The sequence below is a fragment of the Hyperoodon ampullatus genome (assembly GCF_949752795.1).
Source record: "Hyperoodon ampullatus genome assembly, chromosome: 7".
NCBI classification, from domain to species: domain Eukaryota; kingdom Metazoa; phylum Chordata; class Mammalia; order Artiodactyla; family Ziphiidae; genus Hyperoodon; species Hyperoodon ampullatus.
Genome location: NC_136920.1, coordinates 97,134,859 through 97,159,331, shown reverse-complemented (window position 1 = coordinate 97,159,331; position 24,473 = coordinate 97,134,859). Strand labels below are relative to the sequence as shown.

At 48.5% G+C, this 24,473-nt stretch overlaps 1 protein-coding gene across 1 annotated transcript in view; it reads right to left on the bottom strand.

Moving 5' to 3' along the window:
* SIK3 (SIK family kinase 3) overlaps window positions 1-24,473 on the bottom strand; it is a gene marked incomplete at its 5' end in the record, with an annotated part of 242,914 nt that overhangs the window by 396 nt on the left and 218,045 nt on the right. The window contains 11 exons of the mRNA XM_079708717.1: window positions 528-698; window positions 1,551-1,683; window positions 2,620-2,783; window positions 11,709-12,583; window positions 13,141-13,480; window positions 14,477-14,586; window positions 15,027-15,112; window positions 15,379-15,504; window positions 16,232-16,382; window positions 20,161-20,304; window positions 22,530-22,600. Of these exons, the coding sequence (XP_079564843.1) occupies window positions 541-698; window positions 1,551-1,683; window positions 2,620-2,783; window positions 11,709-12,583; window positions 13,141-13,480; window positions 14,477-14,586; window positions 15,027-15,112; window positions 15,379-15,504; window positions 16,232-16,382; window positions 20,161-20,304; window positions 22,530-22,600 (2,358 nt within the window). The 3' untranslated portion in view covers window positions 528-540. The remainder of the gene's footprint in view (window positions 1-527; window positions 699-1,550; window positions 1,684-2,619; window positions 2,784-11,708; window positions 12,584-13,140; window positions 13,481-14,476; window positions 14,587-15,026; window positions 15,113-15,378; window positions 15,505-16,231; window positions 16,383-20,160; window positions 20,305-22,529; window positions 22,601-24,473) is intronic.

Sequence of the window (24,473 nt, the reverse complement as noted above, 5' to 3'; positions counted from 1 at the left end):
TCTGTCAATGAATTTTCAAAGACAGAACCGATACTACCTGCTGTGTGCGTTTATGCGTTACTCCAGCCAGACTGGACTGTTTACCCATTTTCTACCACTGGCCTCTGACCACACATTTCTGGAATATTTTGCCACTTGCAGCACAGCCTTAACAAAATCTGGCTGGCCATGTTTTCTTGCTGAATTTCATCCTTCAGGACTGAGTTCAAGGGTCACCTCCTTTCCCATTACCCTGGCCAGAGGTCCCGTCTGTCCTCTGAAGCCCTAAGTTCACTTACTCTGTGGAGGCTATGGCACCTATAACACATCTTATCCCCCATAATTCAACCAAGGGACTATGGCCAGCATCCACCCTCCAAACAACTAGCATAGTGCTTAATGAAGGAACAGGAAGATAAGACCTTGATGGGAAGAGTGGCGTTGTCAAGTTCACTGGCTCAAGTTCACATGGAAGGAATCTCCTGATGGGATCAGGAGCTGGTACTGGGCCAAAGGGCTGGTTTGGCCCCGGCCAGGGTGATACTCACTCTCCATCTTTTGCTACACGCCTGCCTGTTCCATGCTGAAGGAGACCTCGGGGTGCTTGTAGCTGAGCAGTATGTCTGTAATACACGTGGACGGGTAGCAAGAGGCGTTTAAATGCTGGCTGCCATCAGTCAGGTCTGGGTGCTCAGGACCTCCAAGACTCTCCCCACATTCTGCAAGACCAGAAGCAACATGGGAGATGTGCAGGCAGCGGGGTGCTAGGTGGGCAAGAGGTGGACAGAGGTGGAAGAGAAGTCTGAACCTTCCGTAGCCTGACTCCCAGCCCTGAACTCTAGCTCAGAGCAGGCCCTCGGTCTGGCTAGTGACCGTGGCTGGGGCCAGGCTCCTTCCTGTTGTCCCCAGTGTCCGTTTTTCCCTCTTCCTTTACAGTCAGTCTCCCACCGTCGAGCACCGTCAGCTCCTGTGGTGTGGAGGACACCCTCGCGGCTGGCGGACACTGACTCCTGGGCACGCTCTGTACTCAGGACACTGGCCTAAGCGCTTTAAACTCCCTAAGCTAGTTAATGCTCACAGCACAGTCTAGGACAAGGGCTCTGGTGCTTCTGTCCCCTTACAGAGGAGGACCCTGGGGCTCAGAAAGGTTAAGCGCCTTAACCTGTGGAGCCGGTAAAGGGCAGTCAGAATCTACTGCAGACCTGTCCACTCCCGAGCCTGGGCTTTATGTCAACTACGATACCCTCCCTCTACTGGTTCTAAAGGGAGACAGACATGAGGAAACGGTGCCCTCTAATCGGAACCAGGAAAAGAGTTATTGAAGGAGCATCTTAACAAAGCGCTGCAGACAGAAGTGTGATGTCCCTGCCCTCAGCCAGGAGGCGTGCTCCTTCACGCACTCACACTCGGTGCAAGAGGACTGGGCAAAGGTTGTATCCAGACAGAACCCCTTGGGGATGCTGTGGCTCCCCATGGGCTGTTTATACAAGAGGGGAGTAGTCACTGGTGAAGATGAAAGGGGGGGCCCTCCAGGAACTTCTCCGGGGTGCCCCACGCATAACACCCCTCACCCTCATTCTCCCCATCCTGGAACTGCTGGCTCCCCATGAGTGAGGACTGACTGAGAACCGCATCTGACATCCGGGCAGAACTAAGTGCTTTCCCAGCCACGAGACTCATGCCAGGCAAGTTATCCAGCTGCACCTGCAGGAAACAATTAGGAAAAGAAGTAAGGGTATCAGAAAACGCACCACTCTCAGGGACCCTTAGAGACAGCTGTGCCCTCCAAAAGAGCCCAGGCAACGGCCTGCCTCAAGCACCAGTCCCCAAGCACTACCACCCAGACCCACTTCCTCTACAGGGCCATCTAAAGGGGGATGCCGCCATGGTGACCGTGCGGGAAGCTGAGGCTGGGGGTGGGGGTGGGGTGGGAAGGGAGGGGCACGGTGAATCTCAGCTGGTGGTCAGATGCCCTTGACATCTCCATAGCCTTCCAGTGCCAGGTTTCTGACCTATCTCATCACCATGAGGAGTCTGTCCTAGGACAGCACTGCCAACAGCAGTCTCTGCGAGGACGGGAATGCTGTGTACCTGCCCCATAGGAAGCCAGCAGCCACAAGGGCTACTGAGCCCTGAAACGTGGCTCGTGTGACTAAAGAGCTCAGTTTTAAATTTTATTTTGTTTTAATTACATTTAAAATCGAAAAGCCACGTGGTTGGTTGCTGCTGTATTAGACAGGGCTGCCTACGAGTCTGCCCTGAGGAAACGACGCTTTGCCGAGTGGATTAGCTTCCTTCTCTGAATAAATTCAATGTAGCTGCCAGAAAACTAACCAAGAGCCTGAAGGCTCATTTGCTGGGGCCTGAGTTTAGACTGTCTGGGGAGAAGTTCAAAAACTAAGACTAGAGGAAACAGATGGCAACCGTTCCTGATTCCTCAGTCTCAAATGTGGAGTTCCGATTCTACGGAGATTCTCCTGGAGTTTAGGATTGCTTGTTTCGGTGATTCAAAGAAATGGTCCCTTAGTGCCCGGAGGCGCTGGACTCTGGCTGAGGAGAACGAGAGTAGATGCTACCCCACGTTCCTAAGTTCTGTTTTCAAGGATCCCACTTCCGAAAAGCAGGAGGGGGCCCACATACATAAGCGTCGTCACTGTTCTGGATCGTGTGGTGTCTCTGGAGGGTCCGGGGCCTGTGGTGTTCACTGACGGAGGGGTGTGCTGGGTACCCAAGTCCATTGTGATCTGGCAGCTCCATTGCTTGTCCTGGAGAACTTCTATCCATGCAGTTCCCTAGGACAGACTCTGAGGGGACGCAGCAAAATAGGGTCAGCAGACCTAGAGTTCCTCCCAACACCGGCAACTCTCACCAAAGAAATGTCTCGCAAGGGACAGTGGGCAACGGTGAGGACCACATGTGCACTCTCCACTAATCCTCAGCTGGCTGGTGATGCTCAGAGGAGCCTGGACCAGCCTGCCAACCCTAAGTCTTAACAGCAAAGCCGAGGTCTCTCTTGCAGGGATCATATACCCTTAGGAGAAAAAAATCCCACTTATCAGTGGTGGGCTGGGTCACACTGAACCTTTTCTTTTTTTCTTCATTTCTCTGTTGATTTGACAGTGCTATGTTCCCACACCTAGATGCACAGAAGAATCATTCTTGGAGCTTTCAGGACCTCTAGCCTAGGAGGATGGCCTCCATCCTGTGGACGCCTCTCTCTCCTTCCTTGGCTTCCCCTCCGTACACCACCCAGTCCCCTCCCTCCTCTCCTCCTCTGACTGCTGCCCCCAGTTCCTTCGCCCTGTACATGTCTATCCTTGACCGTCTCTCTCTCCCCACACTGACTTTGGCAGTATCATCTATTTTCACGACTTCAACTACACTGCTTCTATAGAAAGAATTACAGAAATGCCCTTTTAAGCTCCAGATCCAAAATTCTAACTATTTACTAGGTATCTTTCCCTGGATGGCTAACACTCAACATGTCCAATTCTAAACTCATCAGCTTCCCCCACAATCTCTTTCAGACATCCTGGTTTTGGTGCCTACTTGCCTAATCTTCTGGGTATGATGAGCTTGTGGAGTTCATATTGATTCCTTACTGCTGGTTCCACATCATCTTAAGTCAGAAGAATGTGCCCCTCCAATGTTGGTCACTCCAGTCTCTTTCTTACTCATCTCACTGCTTCCACTGAAGTCCTGTTACCTCTTGCCTGGATCACTATAATAGCCTCTTAACCATCCCTCTAGCACCGCCCTACAAAGACTAACCTTTCTATAGGGGAGCCCAAACCCCTCACTTTCACAGCACCGTGCCAGCCTCTCTTCCAATGAGTACGCCACATGACTCTCCTCTACATTCTAAGCTCTGGTCAAATGGGACCATGGACAGTTTGATGCATTTGCTCTGTTCGCTCTCTCTGGAAATGCTTGATTCTTTTACTTCCATTCCTGCCAATCCAAATCAACTCATCCTTCTAGGTCCAGCTCAAATGTGATAATTTTTATGAAATTTTCCCTTTCAAACAGAAATAGATCTTTCCTTCCTTTAAATGTCAGAAGACTTTATTGGACTCTGATTACTCTAATGTTATTCCTGGCACCATCTTCAATTGCATCCTTGTCTTAATTATTCATATGAAACTGTAAATTCTTTGAGGACAAGAATTGTATTTTATGCGTGTTTGTGAGCCTTCACTATTCCAGAACATTGTCCTATTCCCAGTGTTTAATAATAATCTCTTTAACTGACATGAATAAACACTCTCTTAATGTGGGTTAGCCACCTGTCAGAGTCACACAACCCTGTGGACTGGATTTTGGAGAGAAAGAGGAATTCATGAAGACTGAGTATTTCTTCTTCTCGACCAAGGATGGTCAAGAAGAATACCAGGGCCACATCTAAGTCGACAGGATCCTCCTGGTGGCACTTCTGGCTCCAGTCCTTAAGAGCCTAGAACTTCAACATACGTTTTCTTTGCTTGGTTGGTATTTCTGGGTTAAAGCTCCCTGGCAACTATTGGGCTTATCTCCTGATGAGCTGTATCTTAGCGAGACCAGGTTTCTAAACAAATTTTAATAGGAAATACAGTCCTAATGCTAACTGTACCATCCCAGTATCTATTTGAATAACGAAAGTAAAATCCGCTGCTTGAGTGATGGTTAAAGGGTTTCAGGTCTCTATATTCAAATGGTCTCCATAACCATCAGGGTGAGGCCTGGGTTCAGGGGCTGAGGCAGGACGGGAAGGGAGGGGAACAAAGTGACATGCACGTTGCTGGTAACGCAAAACACTCTGGAGAAAAGTGAAAGGATGGGAGCTTCCAAACTACCAAAAATGAAGTCAAGTGAGGAATCTTTTGAAAGTTCTTTGAGCAAAGAGGTCAAAGGAAGAGCCAGGAGCCACCTCTTTTGCTACTGAAAGCTAAAAGCCAGCAGCGAGAGGAAGATAAAAGAAAGCCTACGCCAGGACGTGCTCTGTGGGATTAGGTCACCCATCCTACCCACCCAGCCCGATTCCGCTCAGTGGACATAGCTCACGTGCTGGCCGAAGGGCCAAACAAAAGCCACTGGCAGGAAGTGGTGCAAGGCTGCCTCTGTGGAGTGAGGGACTGGCTCTTGAGTCTGCTTTGCCAGGAAGGAACACGAATAGCTGCTGCTTACTTTTCCGAAGTGTTTTCTAATGCCTATACTTTCTTCTTTGATAGCTAACCCCATCCACTCAGTTCCTTGGGGCTCCTTTTTTCTGGACTATAGAGCGGGATGCAAATCTCATGAGCTGCACCTCCTTGCTCTCCCAAAGACAAACACGAGAGCTCTCCTGTTTAAAGATTTTTAAAGGATGATTATCAAACGTGAGGAAATGGCAAGGCTAACAGCATGTATAAGCCCTGGTTCTCGACATTTAGTTCCTTCCCACCTCTTCCAGAGGCCTCACTGTGTTCATCTGATATGTATGCTGAATCTCCCTCCCCCAACCCACCTCTCTTCTTTAAATCTATTTTTATTCCTGAGAATGGGGTTTCTCCAAACCCAAACACCTACCCTCCTTTTGGCCCTGCCTTTGGGAAGGTCCCATGGATTCTGTCCTCCTAGTCTGCTCTCTTCACAGCCTTTGGGTCTGGTGCCAACACACCTGAAAGTGCCACCAAGACAGAGCAAGCTATTGCTTGACAAATCACAAGACATGCCCTTCTGACTCCCCGGCCTAGAGCTCAGAAGCACTAGCTCTGGGGTCAGGAAGACCTGGGCTTGGATCCTGGCTTCACCAGGATTCCTGAGGTGGGGGATCCTGGGCAAGTTACCTGACTTCACTGGGTCTCAGTCTCTTCATCTGTAAAACAGGACTTACTCCACAGGTGGGTACAGGGCTTACTTGAGCTTGGTACTCTGTTATGAGCTCAGTAAAGACTCATGCTCATTTCAGAGATGTTACTTCTGAGTGGATGGGGCACAATGAACCAGTTGACAAAAACAAACAAGAAAATGATTTTATCACAGAGTCCTACTTCCAGAATTATGGGGGCAATTTACCCACAGGTAAGTGAAAAGTGAGTCACTGAAACTTTAATTTCCAGGAAAGAAGCCTCTGGTTTAGGAGCGACAAATGGAAGTTAAAAGCTAGACGAAAGGGAGTTCCCTGGCGGTCCAGTGGTTAAGACTCGGCACTCTCACTGCTAGGGCCCAGGTTCAATCCCTGGTAGGGGAACAAAGATCCTACAAGCCTTGAAAAAACCAAACCAAACCAAAATCAATCAAACAAACAAAAAAACTAGATGAAAAAGAAGCCTATTAAGGACTTCCCTGGTGGCACAGTGGTTAAGAATCTGCCTGCCAATGCAAGGGACACGGGTTCGAGCCCTGGTCCGGGAAGATCCCACATGCCGCGGAGCAACTGAGCCTGTGTGCCACAGCTACTGAGCCTGTGCTCTACACAGCCCACGAGCCACAACTACTGAGCCCACGTGCCACAACTACTGAAGCCCGCGTGCCTAGAGCCCGTGCTCCACAACAAGAGAAGCCACCGCAATGAGAAGCCCACGCACCGCAACGAAGAGTAGCCCCCGCTCGCCGCAACTAGAGAAAGCCCGCGCGCAGCAAGAGAAAGCCCGCGCACAGCCAACAACAACAAAAAACGCCTATTAATAGGAGGTGGGTAACAAACCAGGGCTCTGTCTGTTCAAATTTCAATATAACTCACAGGTCGAAGATCTGGAAGGGCTGGCATCTTTTCCTTGGCAGATATACTTGGAAGGGGTAGAATGGGAGGCAAGGAGGCATAAAGAAATGAATAGGACTAGGAATTCGGGAAACTTGAAGTCAGGTTCCAACTCCATCACAAACAGTGTATGAACTTGAGTAAGTCATTTTAATCTCTCCTAACCTCAGTTTCCCTATCTGAAAAATGAGGGTTGTTTGGGGGCTCAAGAGCTAACACATGTGTAAGGGTCTTTAATAAACTGTAAAGGACTACACAAAAAAAGTATTATTTTTAGTAAGAATGCTGAGTCCTGCGTTTAGAAGTCCCCTGTGACACTCTATAGGTGAGACCCTCTGACCAGTCTGGCAGCTGGGGTGGGGCGGGGTGGGGCAACAGGGGCATGTGTGTAAACAGACCAACCCACTGGCCAAGGAACGGGAAATTCAGGCTCAGATCTTTGGCATTCCTTATGCCGATTCAGCAGCTGGAGGAACTCACCACAGGATATATAAATAATGCGGAGAGAGGACTGCTGGGGGCAGAATTCTCGGGTATTTACCCAAGTAAAGCTGAGACAGTACAGGAGGAAGGATGATCATCAGATCACGCAAGGGGAAAAAATACACAAATGGACACAAGGCACAGTACCCACCTACCCAGGGAACCTCGGGGCAGCTTGCACAACTCTCTGTTGAATCTGTCAATGTTGACTCGTCCTTACTCATTTACTGGGTTTTAAGAGAAAATGAGAGAAACGACATGTTGTGTGCACATCCCTCTTAAAGGTTCTGAGGGGTAAACCCTCCCAGTCTGCCATCATTTGACTCCTCTGTGAGGCCTCAAGTCCACCAATGCTGCTGAAGCTGAGTAGGCTCCGAGAAGAGATGTAGTTTTCTTTGTGAGTTCAAGCTGGTAATCTCACTGTGTAAACCGGTTATGCTATCATATTTATTTGCAAAGAAAAAAAAATCAAGTGTATGTAATACGACAGAGGGAAGATAAACCTTACTTCTACTTCTGGAGTGGCAGACGGGAGATTACAGGCAGCGTGGGGCATGTCTATCCCTGAACCTTCTACACATTACAAACAGACCTTTGGCACGTTGCCTGCTCAGCGCTCTGGCAGTGCCTGGCCCCGCACCGATTGGTGGCATATGGCCGTAAAAGAAATAGGTAAGCGTGGCCGCTGATACGATGGCATGTAATTTTCCTTGACTAACACCAGCAATCCCTGGTAATCTACCCTTAAGAAATTTTAGAAAGATGCCAGTAGCTCTGCTCGTTATAATTATACCTCTTACAGCACTCATGACGTAGCGCTTCATTTAAGGCTGTTTATGAGCTTGTCTCTCCCAACCCCCAGCCCCCAGTACAAGCTCCCTGAGGGCAGGTTCTCCACCTTTTCATCCCTGCATTCCCCACTGGACCTAAAATAGTCTTGTGTGATCTAGTCATTCAATAAATTTCGCTGAATTTGCTCTATCACAGAAGTAACACATGAAGTGTTTGGGGGCCTGTGTGTAACTACACAGAGATGGAGGTCTCATCAGAGCAAGCAGCAGGCATCCCCCAACAAAGACATAAACAAGGACGAGCTGCACCCACGTGCCTGCAGGGTGGTGGGCGGAGCACATCACAACCCTTTCTTGGCAGAAGGAACGGCGGCGGGATGATTCTTTGGCGATTGTAAAACTGTGAGCTCTCATGTTTTTAAAAGAGTAGAATCATGTCAGGTTAAAGCAGGAAGAGATTGTGGAGCCTAGTTTCTCCTGTAAAAGGGATCATAAGACATACGCCCAAGGTGGTTGTGAACAATAAATGAGTAACTGGCTGGAGGGCACCAAGCCCGGAGCAGACCAACTGCAAACACCTTCTCGGAGGGGGCATCTAGCTAACATCCCTCGCGACGGGAGGAGCGGTTAGGTGCCGGGGTGGTCACGGGTTTAAGGTAAGGACAATGGGGACGCTTCAGGATAAGAAGAAGTTTTAAACACACACAGGTACATCCCCAGAGGGATTCTAACTCTAACTCTGGACTGGCTTTGGGCTTCCCTGGGCTATTTTTTCTCTATTGCATTATTTTACTGTACTGGATTCTAAACTCACAGGGTAATAAACTTGGGCTTTATTTGTTAAAGATAATTGTATATATGGTTCCAAAAGTCTCAACATAGAAGTCGAAAGAGGTTAGAAAGAGGCGAGGTGAATAGTATTCAAGAAAAGGCATACGCCGTAGCTAAGTTAAAGGGTAAGTTGAGAGTAAACCGGGCAGAGACAGGAAGGATCCTCTCTACCATACACTGGCAAGCAGGGCAGGAACTAAGATTAGGGCTTCTAGAAAAGCTCGTATCAGAGGCCAGGAAAAGAAGATTTAAGAAAAAAGAGGGCTTTGGGGGGAAGCAAAACTGATCATGAGGCAACAAGAACAGGGTAGTTTTCAGCTGAAACCTTCAGGGGTGCACTTAGGGCTTGGCTCTTTCAGAAACCAGAAGAGATGCTTGCAGGGGATAATGGCGGCGATGGCGGCGGATGGAAGAAGGCAGGGGGAAGGAAGAGGGAGAGGTAACCGTAGTCACTCAGCTTGGGGAAGAGGTGGGAGGGACTCGTCAAAAGAATCCTGACTGCAGGTTCGGTCTGAAGCGAAGTGAACTGACTTAAAGCTGCAGGGAGCCGCTGGAGCCAGATCAGCCTCTGGAGTTCAGGAAACCTCGGCCCTTAGCTTCTACTAACTCCTTCATGTAGACTAGACTTCAAACCGACCAAGGCAGCTTGCTTCCCCCCAAAAACGTCCCTGAGACACTCCCACCCGCTGGTCTTTCCTCACGCTTCTCCCCTAAATCCAAACGGCAAAATCCTTTTCATCCACCAAGACCCAACTCAAATGCCACTTGCTGCGGGAAACCTGCCCCTGCTCTGACTGAGAACTGGTCTGTCCTTCCCCTGGTCTCCCACAGCACTTGGACCAGCCACGTCCTGCCTTCCTTCAGGCACTAGATAGACCTGCAAGCCCGCCGAAAGGGGGCTCTTCTGACAATTGGGACACAGGCGAATTCAAGCCCCCTGGTCTTCCTGTACGCAGGAGTCACGCGGGAGGGAAAAGTGAAGGGAATTCAGAGAGAGTATTTTTGAAGAAAAATACTTCAAAAGGTTACTTTCACACATGGCAATCCAGGGTGCGGGCGGGGAGTGTGCACTGTGCGCTCGCTCGCTCGTTCCCCGAGCCTTGCACCCCCAGCGTGTGCTCAGCGTCTGCTGGCGTGAAGTGAGTAGCTCTCGGGTTCAGTGCTACTCCCGAGCCGTGGGCCCTGGGGGCAGATCACTTAATCTGTGCCTCAGGTGTCTCACTGGTAAAATGGGGACAGCAAGAGCTGTGAGGATTAGACAGATTCATGTGTGAACAGCATCTGGTGTCTGGCACGTGGAAAGCACTACGGAAGTGTCAGCTTTTCTCCTTTTCTGGTGAAAGCTGTCATTCGCACAGGAAGCTTTCCCACAGCATCCCTGATGCCGTCAAGCTGCCTCTGCTAGAACACTCCCAGCCACAGGAAGCTCCCAGGCTGCTGAGCAGCCTGTTCTGGAAAGTTCTCAGGAAGGTCTTCCCCAGGGAACTGAAATCTGCCGCAACTTCTATCCTGATCTTGGTTCTGCCCCATAATATGACCCCATACCCTTTCCATCTGACAGGTATGATAACTCTCCTGAGTTTTTTCCCCCAAGCCTAAACATCCCCGAGTCTGTCAGCCAATCCACATATGGCCTGGCTCCGAAACCTCCCACCATCCTACGTCTGCCTAAAAACACAGCAGCCGCAGGTGGACACGATACGTCTGACTGGTGCAGACCTCAACCTGGACGGCACCCATCTGCTCAAAAGCCCGGGATTTAACTGGAGTTTTATGGAACCACATCCCTATCCGTGCTTAATGGGCACAACCTGAAGGCACCAGGTCCTCTGCAGGTAAACTGATTAGAGCCAGGTCTCCCATCCTGCTCTGTGCCGGCGGACCCAATTCCCCCAGGAGTTGAGTTCTGTGTGCTGACTTGAGAAGGACAGGGCAGGAGAGGCAGGCAGCTTCAAGAAGGGGAACGTGGGAGAACTGCCCAGCTTCGGGGTTGTATATTTCATGGAGAAACTCGTTTTCAAGATCTGTGACGATGGGAGGGGTGTCAGTCCAGATTTCGAGTAGGGTGAATGCCATGACACGAGGGGAACAATGTCTTCTCAGTAAAAGTTACGGACGGTAATCCCAATCTCCTCCCAAACGAAAATGCATGCACTCGTTAATTATACAGTGATACTACATGAAATGGCACAGGGTCCCTCAGGATGCTGTAATATTCTGTGTTTAGCTTATTAACAAACTGATCAGAGTAATAATAATACCTCAAATTATTTACATCGTACATTCAGATGATCAAGTGTGCCTCTCTCTCCCTCTCCCTGTGTGTCACACACACAAACATTATGTATAAACATAAATACATACGTGTATGTTTTAATCTTCACAAATACTCTGCAAAGGACCGTTATGCCTCCTGCCCTTTTTTCACAGATGAGGAAATAAGAACCTGAGGTTAAGTGACAAGGTCACTGCATTCGTAACACAGGCATGTCCAGGACTGAGGGGCCCTGACTCTTAGTTCAACACTATTTACACTAAATCCTATTTCCTTAGCACCGGCTGGCTTTTATTCTACCGCAGAGGTTAAAGCTAGCTATTTTGATGACAGCCGAGAAATTCTGGGTTCTAAGGAACCACGGTATGAGTATAGGAAACAGGTAATAATACCTCACCGACTGTACTGTCTATATGTTAATTGTCTATCACTCTCTTTTAAGTTTGAAAACAGAACCCCTTCCCCACCAAATACCCACTTCCTACGTGCTTCTCCCCCAAATGGTGCTGCAGGTCTTCTCAGGAATTCTTTTTTCTTAGGAACCCAGAGTACTAGCTGAAAAAAGGTAATACTGCTGAGTTAACTGAATGAGGGCAGACTGGCCCAGGACTGGACTTTGCAGGGCTCTTACCTCGGCTGGACACCTTATTTCTACTGAACGCAGCAGCCGGCTGTCGGTACGGATGTAGCCCCAACTCCTGTACATGACTCACGGTTCCCAGTAAAGATTCAGGGTCCCCGGGCCCGCCAGTACTCAAGAGCAGGGGGCCATCGTGGCAACCTTTGGTCAACGTGTTCACGTTCTTCCTGTCTGGAAAGCCGTCCTTGGCCCCCTCACACGAGCACTCCTCCTCCATGCTCTCCGAGTGCACGAGCGCCGGCTGGTGAGCGTAACTGTGGGTCGGGGTGGGTGAGGAAACCTGCGAGATACATTCTTGCGCCCTGATTTGCAGAAGATGCTGGGGGCTGCTGTGGTGGTGGTGATAAGAGTCAGCGTTTTGATACGGTAAAGGCTGGCGCTCTGTCATACTCTGTCCCCCGAGGCCGGGAGCCAGACTCCCTGCATCCCCCTGGTTCATGTGCCTGAACAGTTCTTGGTACTCTTGCTGCTGCTGCTGCTGCTGCCGCTGCTGCCTTTTAATGAGCTGTGCAAACTCTGCTGGGGGCAGCCGGATGTCCGAGTGGCCCGTGAGCGAATGCCGGGGGGAGAGCAGTCCTTGGAGGATGTGGGGGACCTGCTGGTGTCGGGCGTAGTCCGGCGGCGTCGGGGACAGCAGGGCCTGCTGCAGTGCCGACGTGGTATAGTGCGGTGGCTGCTGATGTGTGCTGGGAGGGAAGGTGGGGAACTGGTCAAGCGGAGGGACTTTCAGGGCTTGGGTGGGAGGTAACCCCACTCCTGCTGAAGGGCTGTAGCTGCTGGGGGAACCCCGGGACTGGTCCGAAAACAGATGGGGGTGTAAATGCGCCTGGTCGTAGTTAGCAGGGGAGAACCGATTCACGTTCAAGCTGCAGACACAAAAGGGAGTGAGTACCAGGCATCCATGTGACAAGTGTGCTAGACTCCCCAGGGGAATAGCTACCACGCTTCCTCAGTGGGGAGCCCCCGCTGGTATAGAGGACCGCGGTGGATGGGGTGGGGAAGATGGGGATGTATGCGTCATCCCCACCTGTCCCCTCTGGTTGAAGGTAGCAACATCACTTGAACTATTAAGATGTATCCATCTCTTAGAATATGGGTGACAGAGAAAGAAACAATCCTAAAAGAACACTCAAGGGGAAATGGCATTTTTACCAACTCCTCTAATTGGCCACTCTCGTCTTTGCAGACATATAGTAAGGTAGCTTTGTCCTTGTCTTCCTCTGTCTCATTAGCATTTTGATCCTGGGTCAATATATAGGTTTCAAGTCCGTCCCAAACCCACCACCCCAATTTTTATAAGGCTGAAATGAGCACAGCCCAGTCAGAACCCTTCTCCTTTCCTCCTCCTCTCTCACCCTGCTAAGGAGCTTCCTCCCACCTAGGTCACCTGGAGAGATGGCTAGGTGACTCTGGGCCAGCTTACCTGTGGGCCTCCGCACTGTCGGCACTCAGCTGCTTAGACAAGGGCCGGTGCCCATAGCTGAAGGCGGCCATCAGGCTGGTCCGGTGCTGCATCTGAACCTGACTGGCACTGGGGCTGATGGAGACGCCCCGGCCAGCAGAGCCTGCAGCTGTCCCGGGCATGCTGCTGAGCATGTCAACAGGCTCCTGGACTTGGATGGTCACCTGCTGGGACTGGGGAGGCTGCTGTATGCCCAAGCAGGTTAGTGCCACATTGGGAGGAGGGGAACAGTTCTCAGGCTGCTGCTGGAAGACTGCACTGCGGGAGGGGAAGCCTTGAAACTGGGAGGGAGATGCAGCACCTGGAGAGAAAGGAACCTCAGAGTGACCAAATGCCCGGGTTACCAGCTGGCCCCAGTGAGGACACTTAACCTGCATACCACCCAGAGCAGTGCTTCTCCAACTCCAGGATGCCGAAGGCTCCTCTAGAGGACTCGAGAAAACACAGGCTCTCCTGGGCCCGACCCACGGAATGCTGATTCAGTAATTCATAATTCCAGGAATTTGTCATTCCAATAAGTTGCCCGAAAGCTGGTCTATAGATTATTCTTTGAGGAGCTCTGATCCAGGGCAGTGCTTCTCAAACTCTAATGCACATACAAATGGCCCGGGGATCCTGCTAAGATGTAGATTCTGATTCAGCGGGTCTGCGATGAGATCTGAGATTCGACTCTTCCCGCCGATGTTGCTCGTCGGGGACCCCACTTCGGGTAGGAAGGGCCTAGAGAGCAATTCAAACTCTCCAGGGGATCTACGTTGGGTGGCGTTACTTAAGAGATCCTCAGTTTTTGGAATACTAAATGCTCAGAGTGCTGGTCTCTGAAGGCCCACACAGACTAGGGCACACTCATCTTCACCTTCATCTAAACACCCACAGGCGAGAAGCCACGTGCCCAGTGGATCACCAAACCCAGGCATGACAGGAGGGAAGGTTCCGGTAGTCGCCTTTCATTGGGTAGAGTTGGAGGGGGTTTTATGAAAAATATTATTAACGGTCAACCTTTACTGAGACCTATTTTGTTCCGGAGACTATTTCAAGAATTTAACATATATATTTATTCAGTAAATAGTATTAGTATCCCTATTTCACCTTTGAGCAAGCGGAGGCGCCCAGAAGTTACCTAACTTGCCTGAGGTCTCACAGCTAAGGAGTCGGTAGAAGAAGTCAAAGCAAGGCAGACTCCCTTGAACGCTACGTCACTCTGCCACCAGAACCGCTCGATGGCTTGAGGCACTCAAGGCTACGCCTCACTCCTCCCCGCGGCACACCGCGGTTCGGCATATACCTCTGCACTCACCGTGAGGCTGGACCATGGCGCTGCTCATGGGGGGAGGGCTGTTACTGGGCGGTCTGAAGAGGTGGTTGCTGGCGTGGCTGGGGGGAGGGCTTGCAGGCTGGATCCTTAACCTTGAAAACAACAGAACCAGATGAGCAAACACGCTTCCGGAGGTGGCAGGGTGGCCTTGCCGTTAGCTTCCGCCATTCGACACACAGGCGGAAACTACTTCTTTGGTTTTGGTAAGACTCCAGGCTAGACAGACATGCACAGACCGCCCACCACAGTCTACTTAGAGCCGTCCACATCTTATTTCCCCAGACTTCCCAAGGGGGCAGAGGTCACTGTGGGCCTCCGTCTGGCCTCCTCTATTACTGGCGTCAGGTTACTTTGTTCACGGGGCTAAGAAAATGAAGCGGCACAGGAAGTCAGGGTTTTAGGGGGCCGCGAAAATTGACACTGGCCTCCCTGCTTTTCAAGTGGGTCCTTCCAAGATGAACGTTAGAGTCAGGCAGTATCGCCCATGAGAGTCAGGCCAACAGCTTAGGCATGAAACACCACGCTTCATTACCTCTGGAGCTGGTGGGTGAGGAGGGCGGGCTGATTCTCACACGCAGCCTGAAGGGGTGGAGAAGGCTGAGGAGGACAGATAGAATCCTAGAACAAATGCGGGAAAGGAGAAAAAATACTCGTGAGCTCGAAGATTAACAAGAGCCGTTCTCAGGAAGGGAAGAAACTCTCTGTGACCGAGATTTATAATATTGTTGTTCATCAAAAGGTTTGATTACCTTTACTCAAACATAGCAACCATGCATATAACTCAGCTCCTCTTTGCCCTGCGGGATCTCCTCCAAAGTTCACAGGCAAACCAGCCTGAAAGCAAACGCCAAAGAAGTTGGAGAAAGCAAAGAGGGAAGGCCTACTTGAATCTGCTGCTGGAGAATTTGATGGTGCTGCTCCTGCTGGTATAACATGTGCTGCTGCTGGGTCTTCTCCAGGGCTCTTTCATCAATCTGCCCCCCGTACATCTTCTGCAGCTGCTCGCACTCCTGAAGGGAAAGCAGTTAATACAGATGGGATGCAGCCAGGCCCACGCCGCGCAGTGATGTCAGCAGATGCAGATCTGCCCCCAGGTCTCACGGGCAGAAGGAGCCACGCAGAAGAACGTGTCCTTGAGGAGCAACTAACCCATTTACGTAGGCGTTTGTGCACGAAATACATTCACGCTCTGTTCTGGCTGAACAAAGGGAAAACACCAAGATGGCCTGCGTACAAGCAAAGGTTCCAGTGTGAAATCTGTGTACAAAGCACATGCCACTCGAAGCTTGGTCGTCAGGAAGGCAGAAGGGAAGCCGGCCCTTTATAAAGCCTGGAGGTGCACTTCCTTCCTCTGGGAGCGCCATTCCATACCAACTGGAGAGTGTGCCAGGTGGTAAGAATGCAGAGCAGGCTCCAACAGACCCAGTGCCCATAAATCATGAGAGGAATGCCAGGGTTGCTTCGAAGGACATTCCCTGGGGCCTCCCACTGAAACACAAGCCCAGAAATTCCTCTCTAATGAACTACAGAGACAAGAGGAAAATTCAGTCCCTTCCTGGGGAAAGCTGGACATAACAAGAAGTAAGCAGAGTGTCAGGAAGCTATCTGCTTTGGAACCTCTAAAACTTCAGTGCTGCTGACATGAAGGGGGTAGAAAGTTTAACACCCGGGTCCTCCTGCAATAGTGGTCTCTGTTACCCATGCTTCTCCAGAGATGCCTGCCATCTCTTCCATTACCTGCTGCAACTGTTTGATGCTGCTGTTGTTGCCCATTTTTTCCAGGTGAGCTTTGAAGGCCTGGATGCTTGCAGCCCCATCAGAGAACCGGCGCACAGGGGAGAAACGCTCCGTAGGGAGGTGCAGGGTGTTGGAGTCCTTGTAGGTAGAGCTGAATACATGGGAAGAGAAGGTTAGGGGCTAGGACTCAGGGCTTTTGACCAAATCACCTAGGGACACTGTTCCAGATGAACACAAAGCTGGCTGGCTGCACGTGCAGCCCTGCACATTATGCCACTTCCATGTCATCTCCAGAGGCCAGTCGTTTCCCTAGCCTGCTTCCCTTCAGAGGCCTCCAAGTGACCATCTTCCATCTCCACTTACCTTGAGTTGGCTTAATATCCAAGCCCGGTAAGGTCCTGGGATCAAATACATCCAGTTCTTACAAATACACTGGGTCAGAGAGAAGAGCTTCACAGTATCCCTCAGGCCCAGCTGTACAGGAACTCTTGCTTTTATAATCTTGTCTCTATCTAGTGCCTTTAGAAACCTAGAGCAAACCTACCGGTTTGACCCGAAGTTTCCCCTGAGCAGCATTCTCCGTATGACGGACCAGAGGGAAACTACAGTCAACTGTGGGGTCAAAGGTCTGGCCTGGAATTCACAGGTTTTGTGCTAGAAAATGGAGGGTGGAGGTTAAAGTGGGGAAAATGGGGACTTGTGATCCCCAGATGGAGACAGCCCATTCTTAAGGAATGTGGGCCTCAAGATCCTGCACGTACCTGGTCAACGCAAATAAGGTTCCCTGCTGTGAAAGTTAACTTCTCAGAGCAGTGGCACCCTCCCAACCTGCTAATGAAAGAGGAATCACGTGGATTACCTTCAAAATGACCCACTGCTCAGTCAGAACACAGCCAGTGTCTTACAGAGAGAAAGAACAAGCTATCGATAAGGAATGCCTAGGACAGCATCAGAGTTAGAAGCTAACACCTATACTTGTTACCTAATCAGAAAGAGATGTTGATGGGTTGAGGTAAGCAGATAAAAGACTGCCAAGGCAGCATTCCAGCAGCTGATGGAAAGGATCAGGATTTCATGTCGAGGGCAGAGATGACATCACACTGAGCCATGGGTGAAATGATGTACCACCTTGCCAGTCACTCATTCTGGACTGAAGCAGAACCAAGGCTAAGGAAGAGGGTTAACAAGCGAGTTCAAACGCGGCAGACAGGGAGGGACCGGGAGGGTCTGGTGACTGTGCAGAGGGGTCAAGAGAGTTCTGGCAGCAGGGGAAAGCCCTTTACCCTCTCTTCTCTAACGATGGCTCCTGTTTCAGACTCTACCTGAAGCTGAACAGTAGGGAGCTAATGAAACGAACATGAACATGTATCTGGTTCAGTAACACAAAAGACAAATGAGTTTGGCAGACGCACTCCAGAAACAGTGATCATGAGAGACGCTCTCAGGAGTATTTCCTCAATACTTCCTATTTCTGTTTCTACTTCAGGTGTTTGGAGTTAAAGCAAGCAAATGCTATTTTCTCCTAAAATTTGATTCTTACACTTGCAATATATTCTGATAATGGACACCTTTCTGATTCATTCAGAAAGTCATGTTCTTCAAGGAGTTAATATGGTCTGTCTGCACAAAACACATTCTCTCCCCTCAGAGCAATGCATCCAGATCCAGGTATTTCATGGCTTTTCCAGAAGATCAGGCTGTGAACAGACCGACACCCCCGGCAGCCCAGCACAGTAGATTCAGTGGAAGAGTTCTGATGCAGCTGCTCATTTTGGAAGCACTGATAGTATCAGCCATGTTTTATTTTTATTAGCAATCATGTTCAAACTCAGGACAGCCTCATATTAGGCTGATATTCCCACTACACTCTTCAAACAGGGACTTGGCACCCCACCTAGATAAAATCCATCTCGTGTCAGTTTTGTTGTTGTTGTTGTTGTTAATTACACTTAAATTTTTTTTTAATTTTAAATTACACACTTCCCGCATTGAGAAGGTTGGTCAGACCCATCTTCTGTCTCCATGTTGGACTTCACCTATGATACCCCAGAAGAATAGATAATATGTGCTGTTCTTGAGTCATTTCCTCCAGCAAATGAAAGGAATTCAGTAATCTATTCAGGCCTCCCAGTTTCAGTGTTTTATAGCCTGGGAAAGTTTCTCTTTTCCCCTGAAGACTGACTTCAGTCCCTTGCGTTGCCATGTTTTTATAACCCCATCGAGACACGCTGAGGTTGCATAAATGCCCCACCGTACATAATCTGTCACTCATAAAGCATTCATTCCAATTCAAACTGGCTTGACCATAGGAAACCCTCTGCCAGGAGTGTTCACACAAAAACAGACAGCAGACAGATTTCCAGCACGCAAGGCCTTGACAGTGACTAGGCAGGGTGGAAACCACATAAATGGAGCTGTGGGCCAATGTGGTCTTTCTTTAGTAACAGGTGTAAACAGGATATCAGGTCTGATAAAGGCAGACTAAGGAGATGTGCTGATCTTCATGCTTCCCCCGTAAGAACACATCCTGAGGAGCACCTGAATTAAACAACGATTAAACCCAAAGGCCTGAAACTAAACAACAGACCCTGACATGGGATGAAAAATTAAGTGTGGGGCTATAAAGGAGGGGAAGATAGAAACAGGGAGAAACAAAGTAATAAAGGGTCTATTAGGTAACAGTGTAGAGCTCAGTTATTGAGAAATCACAGAAAATGTTTGGAGTGGAAAATGCAGCTTATAATCACTCGAAGTACTCTCGATGTAGTATCCTAACAGTGTAGGCCCTGAGAGATTTTCCTTAGAAAAACACTGTCTTTCTGTGCCATCAGAGTTTTATTTGAGAAATGTCATTTCTACTAATAAACCATTTTCACTACATTATTCATGGTCATTTATAAAAGCTTATCTTCCTCCTTTCTAAGTTCCAACGTGGCACTAATGAAGTCTCAGTCTGCTCAGAGGTCACCTGTCTCTGCTGATTACCTCTGATGCCCAGTGGGTAACTAGACACAATAAAAGCACTGTGTCAAGACTGCCAGTGTGAGCCTGTTGCAAGATTGAATAACAACACATTTATAAACTTAATCTCCTTGGAATCTGCTTCCCAACCTTCCCAAGGAAGACTGCTTTTCGCTGTCCTCCCAAAAAGACTGAAAGAAAATAAGCTCTAGCAACTGGTGGTGGCTTTGAAAGTGTGGCCTTTGAGCTTGGGGACAGCTTCAGAATGGACTAAAGGTTAAGATTTTCAGTCATCGAGGTGTTCCCAGAAGATAATCATCTTCTTAAGCCAGCAAAGTGTCATTCCCCTCTGTTCCAAGGCTTACTTGAACTCAATTTTGTGAAGTTTTCTTGGCAAGAAAGGTTACACTTGTTTTTATTTCTTTAAGACAATGAATTTTAAATGTATCAGAGACCTACTAAAAGATTTTGCCATCAGAATATTGCAAGGATGACTTTTCAAGCACAACACTCAAGAGGATGCAGTATCTTGGCTCTACCACTCACAGAGGAATGTATCTTCCCCGATATCTAAGCTCCTTGTTCAGCGGTCACGTGATAAGAAGTGCTCATTCTCTTGATGGCGATGGGTTATTAAAGGTCAAGCCTACTGATGTGGCTACAAATCCTTCCATTTCCAGTTGGCCTTCTAAGAGCTTCACCCACTTTCAGGTTTCAAGTTCAGTTTCATCTATAAGTCAACATCTAGAATCACAAGAATCACCTGCAGGCACTAAACATGCCTACGAGGTAATGGGAAAGAAGCATCTCATATTGCCCTGGGCACTGCTTAGTTAAGGAGTTGAGAAGATGTAAGTTCAGGATGCTATTTAAAGCCGCGATGCTAGTCACCATGTCTGTAAGACTAGCCAGAAGGGTGCCTGTCCAATGAGCCTCAAGGAGCTCCCACAGCTCACGTGGCTACTCACCGATGCTGATCAGGTACCAGGTGAGGGGCCCAGACCCGGGAACGGAAAGGCTGCTGTCCTAGCTGCCGCTGTAGGTCCGGTGGGATCTCAGCTGTAGGGTTGGTCATGGCCAGTGTATGTCTTTTGGACCTATTTGCCAAGTACCTGCAACAAGCAGGAGCACATTTCATAGTAAAAAAGACAGACAGGAATATTCCTCAGCAAGAAGCATTAGAAGTTAATCCAAAGCACTCAGAATGAAACAGTGCCAGAGCTCAAAAAGGGCTCGACGGCCAACAGATCCCTGACTGGATGAAAGTGAAACATGTTCCAAAAGGCCAGCAAAAGTTGGCGTACCAATGAAGTGGCTGAATTGTGGACCTAAGAGTAGCCATTAAGAGAAGAGAGAAAACAGATGTAGCTCACGAAGTGGATCAATTTCCCTTACTTCATTCCATTCGGGAAAAGAATTTATTTTCTACTTGTTAGTTTCATTCCTCTTTTCTCTCCAAATTTCCAAACTACAAGTCGGAGGAAATGAGCCCTAAGGATTTTTCCTAGAGATGAGCCAAGAGAGATATTCAGAAGGGCTTCGCATGTGTCTCTGGACACCACTGGCCCCGAGGGTTGGAGCCTGACCTCGCTGCGAGTCACAGAAAACAGATCTTTCCATGTGGGGCTAAGCGAGTTCCAACACCACCCCTTCCCTCATGCCCCATGACTGTAACTCCATGATCAGAGAAGAAAAACTGATGTTGTCACCAGGGAACCAACATTCTCTAAAGGATGAAGAAATGAAACCACATGAAATGTTTAGAATTGTTTTTTAGGGGAAAAAAAGGCAAGACAAGAAAACAGAAGTTTCAGAAGCTGAAGAGTGGACAAGCTGATGACTTTTCTTCTGAAGATCTTTCAGATCCACCACTAATACCATTAATAAGGTATCAGTCCCCCTTGGTCTGACTGATGACTCGCTCCACCACTGCCGCTCTTACTGGGCATGAATAAAAGAAGCATTATTCCTTCCATTACATCAAAACTGATGGGCATTTTACCCTTTAAATGTTGGTCTAAGGAAGAAAGAAGGAGCTGAAGGAAGTAAAGTGCAAGACAAAGAAGATGAAATGAAATACTGCTGTCTAATTAAAGTAGGAAGGCAGTAAGTTTCCCGATTTCTCTTCATGATGCCAGCAGCACCCACGTACAACTTTACACACCCTGTGATTGGCAAACTGTAGAAACCACAGCATCAAGAGAAAAACAAAGTCAACACGATTCCTCTATCGGCTACGCTGTGGAAGGAGCTGGCCCACCAGCCAACACCCCTGTTCTTCACTGTTCTTCCCACACGGGACCAGACTCTTTTTGAACAGCAGCTCTCACACAAAGCTACTGGGGGTAGGGAAAGGATACTGGCCAGCAACCGTCCGGGTCTTATAAAGTGGTCTCGTTTCATTCTTAACTACTTTGCCCATTCCAGCTAAAAACAGTTAACAGACTAGAGAGTAATTAGCGGTATGCAAACTTACCAGAGGGTAAGCCATGAGTGGTTTAATATCCATTTGATAAAAACACCCGAAGTTTCCCCAAGAGCCCATGAAAACCATTTTATTTCAACTTCCCTCAAGGGAAAAAAACATATAATCTTGAAGAACACCTGTATTTCTGGGAAAATACATGCTGGATTCTGGTCAAACCCCCCTCCCCAGAAAATAAGAGAGTCAGCTCTCACAAAGGGGCATGCATGGAGCTGAGGACCATGGCTACTGGAACTGAGGTCAAATGAACAGTACAGCATGCCTGATGGTCACTGCCGTTTTCTGTGAATTAGGCATCTCTGCAAACAATGGATATTTGCATCTGTCCCTGGCCCGAATCCCATATTCTTTTTTTCAATATCTCTTTGTTGATACAAGGGTATGGAAGGAACACACAGCAAACAGTACAAGAGGTATTCATTCTCCTGGAAAGGAAGAGTCCATGCCAGCGGTCCATGGCCAGACTAGCTAGGATCACTGTCATCCCAAATCTCCAATTCCTTTTCAGTAACAGTTCTTGGCAGGTAGGAGCAGGCTTTGGGCCTTGTGAATACTATCAGAGTTGCAATATGAAGGCAGGGGGCAAGGAAGGAAGGAGGGAGGAGAGAAAAAGTTCTTATGGTTATTGCTGTCACTTAGGGGACTTCCAATGGTGCTTACAGAAATGGAATTTTCTGGGTAGTCTTCTGTTACTTCCATGTGGGGAGGAACATGCCATCTGGCTTGAGCAAAGAGACCACACAAATGTTGAAGCTGCACTGTACCACCTCCTTGGGCAGAGGTGACCTTTCGCTGGTTGCAGGGGGAGCCTGCCCAAGGACGTTCTGCAAGCACTGCCAGATGCCACATTACCTCTGCACAGCTTCCTGATCTGGCTCCCCATCCGAGCTCTCCTCGTCCACAGGGGTAACTGCTGGCACTGCCTGAAGAGAGACAGGAAGGAAAAGCTCAAGGTGGTGCTTCTTCTGCAGTAGCTCTTATTCTAGACACTGGGCTTGGGGCAGGCCTCTCTGTCACTTTTTTTTAATCTGCAAAGCTTTTCTAGGATCCCTGGGTTATACAGAACTTTCATATACCTTTCCATTGTTCCATTTTTACCTCGCTCGGTTGATTTTAATTTGAATTTCTTCCTCTGATTCATCTTCCTTCGTTCATTTATTCATCCAAAAAATAGCTGAATGCCCACTATGTTCCAGGATTAAATGTGAATTAATAAAGTTCTTGCCCTTGTTTTACAGTCTAGTGGAGGATAGAGATAGGCAAACGGACAAGTACAAAACAGCAGGACCCAGTCATGGGGCGCTTGGGAATTGAGGAAGGCATTCTGGAGGGGAAGGGGTCGCAAGCGTCTGACGTTTCTAGGCCAAGAGAAAAGAGAAGGCCTGCGGGTGTCTGAGGACCTGAAAATGTAGGAGAAGCTTGTTTACCTGGAATGTCTAGGAACTGACCTGTTGTTTCATGTTAATGTTATTTCCAGACTTTAGATATCCTTTACTCCAGAAAAGCATACTGGTTTTTTAAAAGGACACTTTAGTACATAACATAAAATTGTGTGATTACCATTCAATGCTTTAAAATCGCCATTACGCACCAAAACATGTAAGTGAAATGAGGACCACCACGATGCATGCATTACTGTGACTCTTCCCATCTGCCTGTGGACTGGAATGCTGTATATCCTGGGTAGCTACTCACAGCCTGTGGCTCACATAATCACCATGCCTCAAGCACCAGAGCAAAAATCAAACCTCAGTTATTACAAAAGAGCATTTTTTTAATGGACAATAATTATAAAACAAAACAAACTTTTGGAATAATTCCATTGTCTGTATGCTCCAGCAGATCCCTTACTACAGTTCTACAAGGCTGGAGTGAACAGGGTTAGGCAGGAAGTGGCTACAGACGAGGCAGGAGAGGAACACTGTGGCCAGTTATAAATGGCCTTGAATACCACATTAAGAAGTTTATTTTGAGAAAAGGCAGTGGTGAATCACTAAAGATTTTAAGCAGGGACATGATGTTACAAGATTTATATTTTAGAAAGCTGGCTTGCTTTAGTTGCAGCATGAAAATGGCTGGTGATGAGGATTAGAAGACAAGCCGGAACAAGAAAGCCGGTTAGGAGGCCACTGTGCTAATCCAGGCAAAGGATGACAGTGGCTTGAGTTAGAGAAAGGGCAGTGGAGATGGAAAGCAGTAAGATACTTACTTCACAGGCACTGGGTAACTGGTGTGACATGGGGAATAAGGGAGAGGGAGGAAGTAAAGATAATACCCACACTCCCAGCTTGTCTAACCAGGAGAGTGACGGTGCCGTTCACTGTTACCCGGCGGGAGAAACAGGTTTCACACAGTCAGGATAAGTTCATTTGAGGACACGTTGAATTAAAAAGGTAAGTACTTGTTGAACAACCAACTAAATTCGTGCAGTCGGTAGTCATGTATACAGAAGTATAGAACTCAGAAGAGCATTCTGGGCTGGAGAATCGCTCAGTGACTGAAATTAGAGAAGTGGACAAGATCACTCAGAGAGAGCATGTAAAATGAGATGGAAACAGGGCCTCAGATAGAACTCTGGGTTTCACCTACTTCAAGGAAAAAGAAGAAAGGGAACCTGAAAAGGAGAGGCAGGTGGAAAACAAAAAACAAGGAGAATGGGGTAAAAGAAGACAATATTTCAAGGAGAAAAATGGTCAGCAGTGACTAATACAGTTGGGAGGTCCAAAAAGATAAAGATTAAAAATGGCCAGTGGACTTACCAACAAAAGCTTGTTAGTGACCTTGGCAAAAACAGTT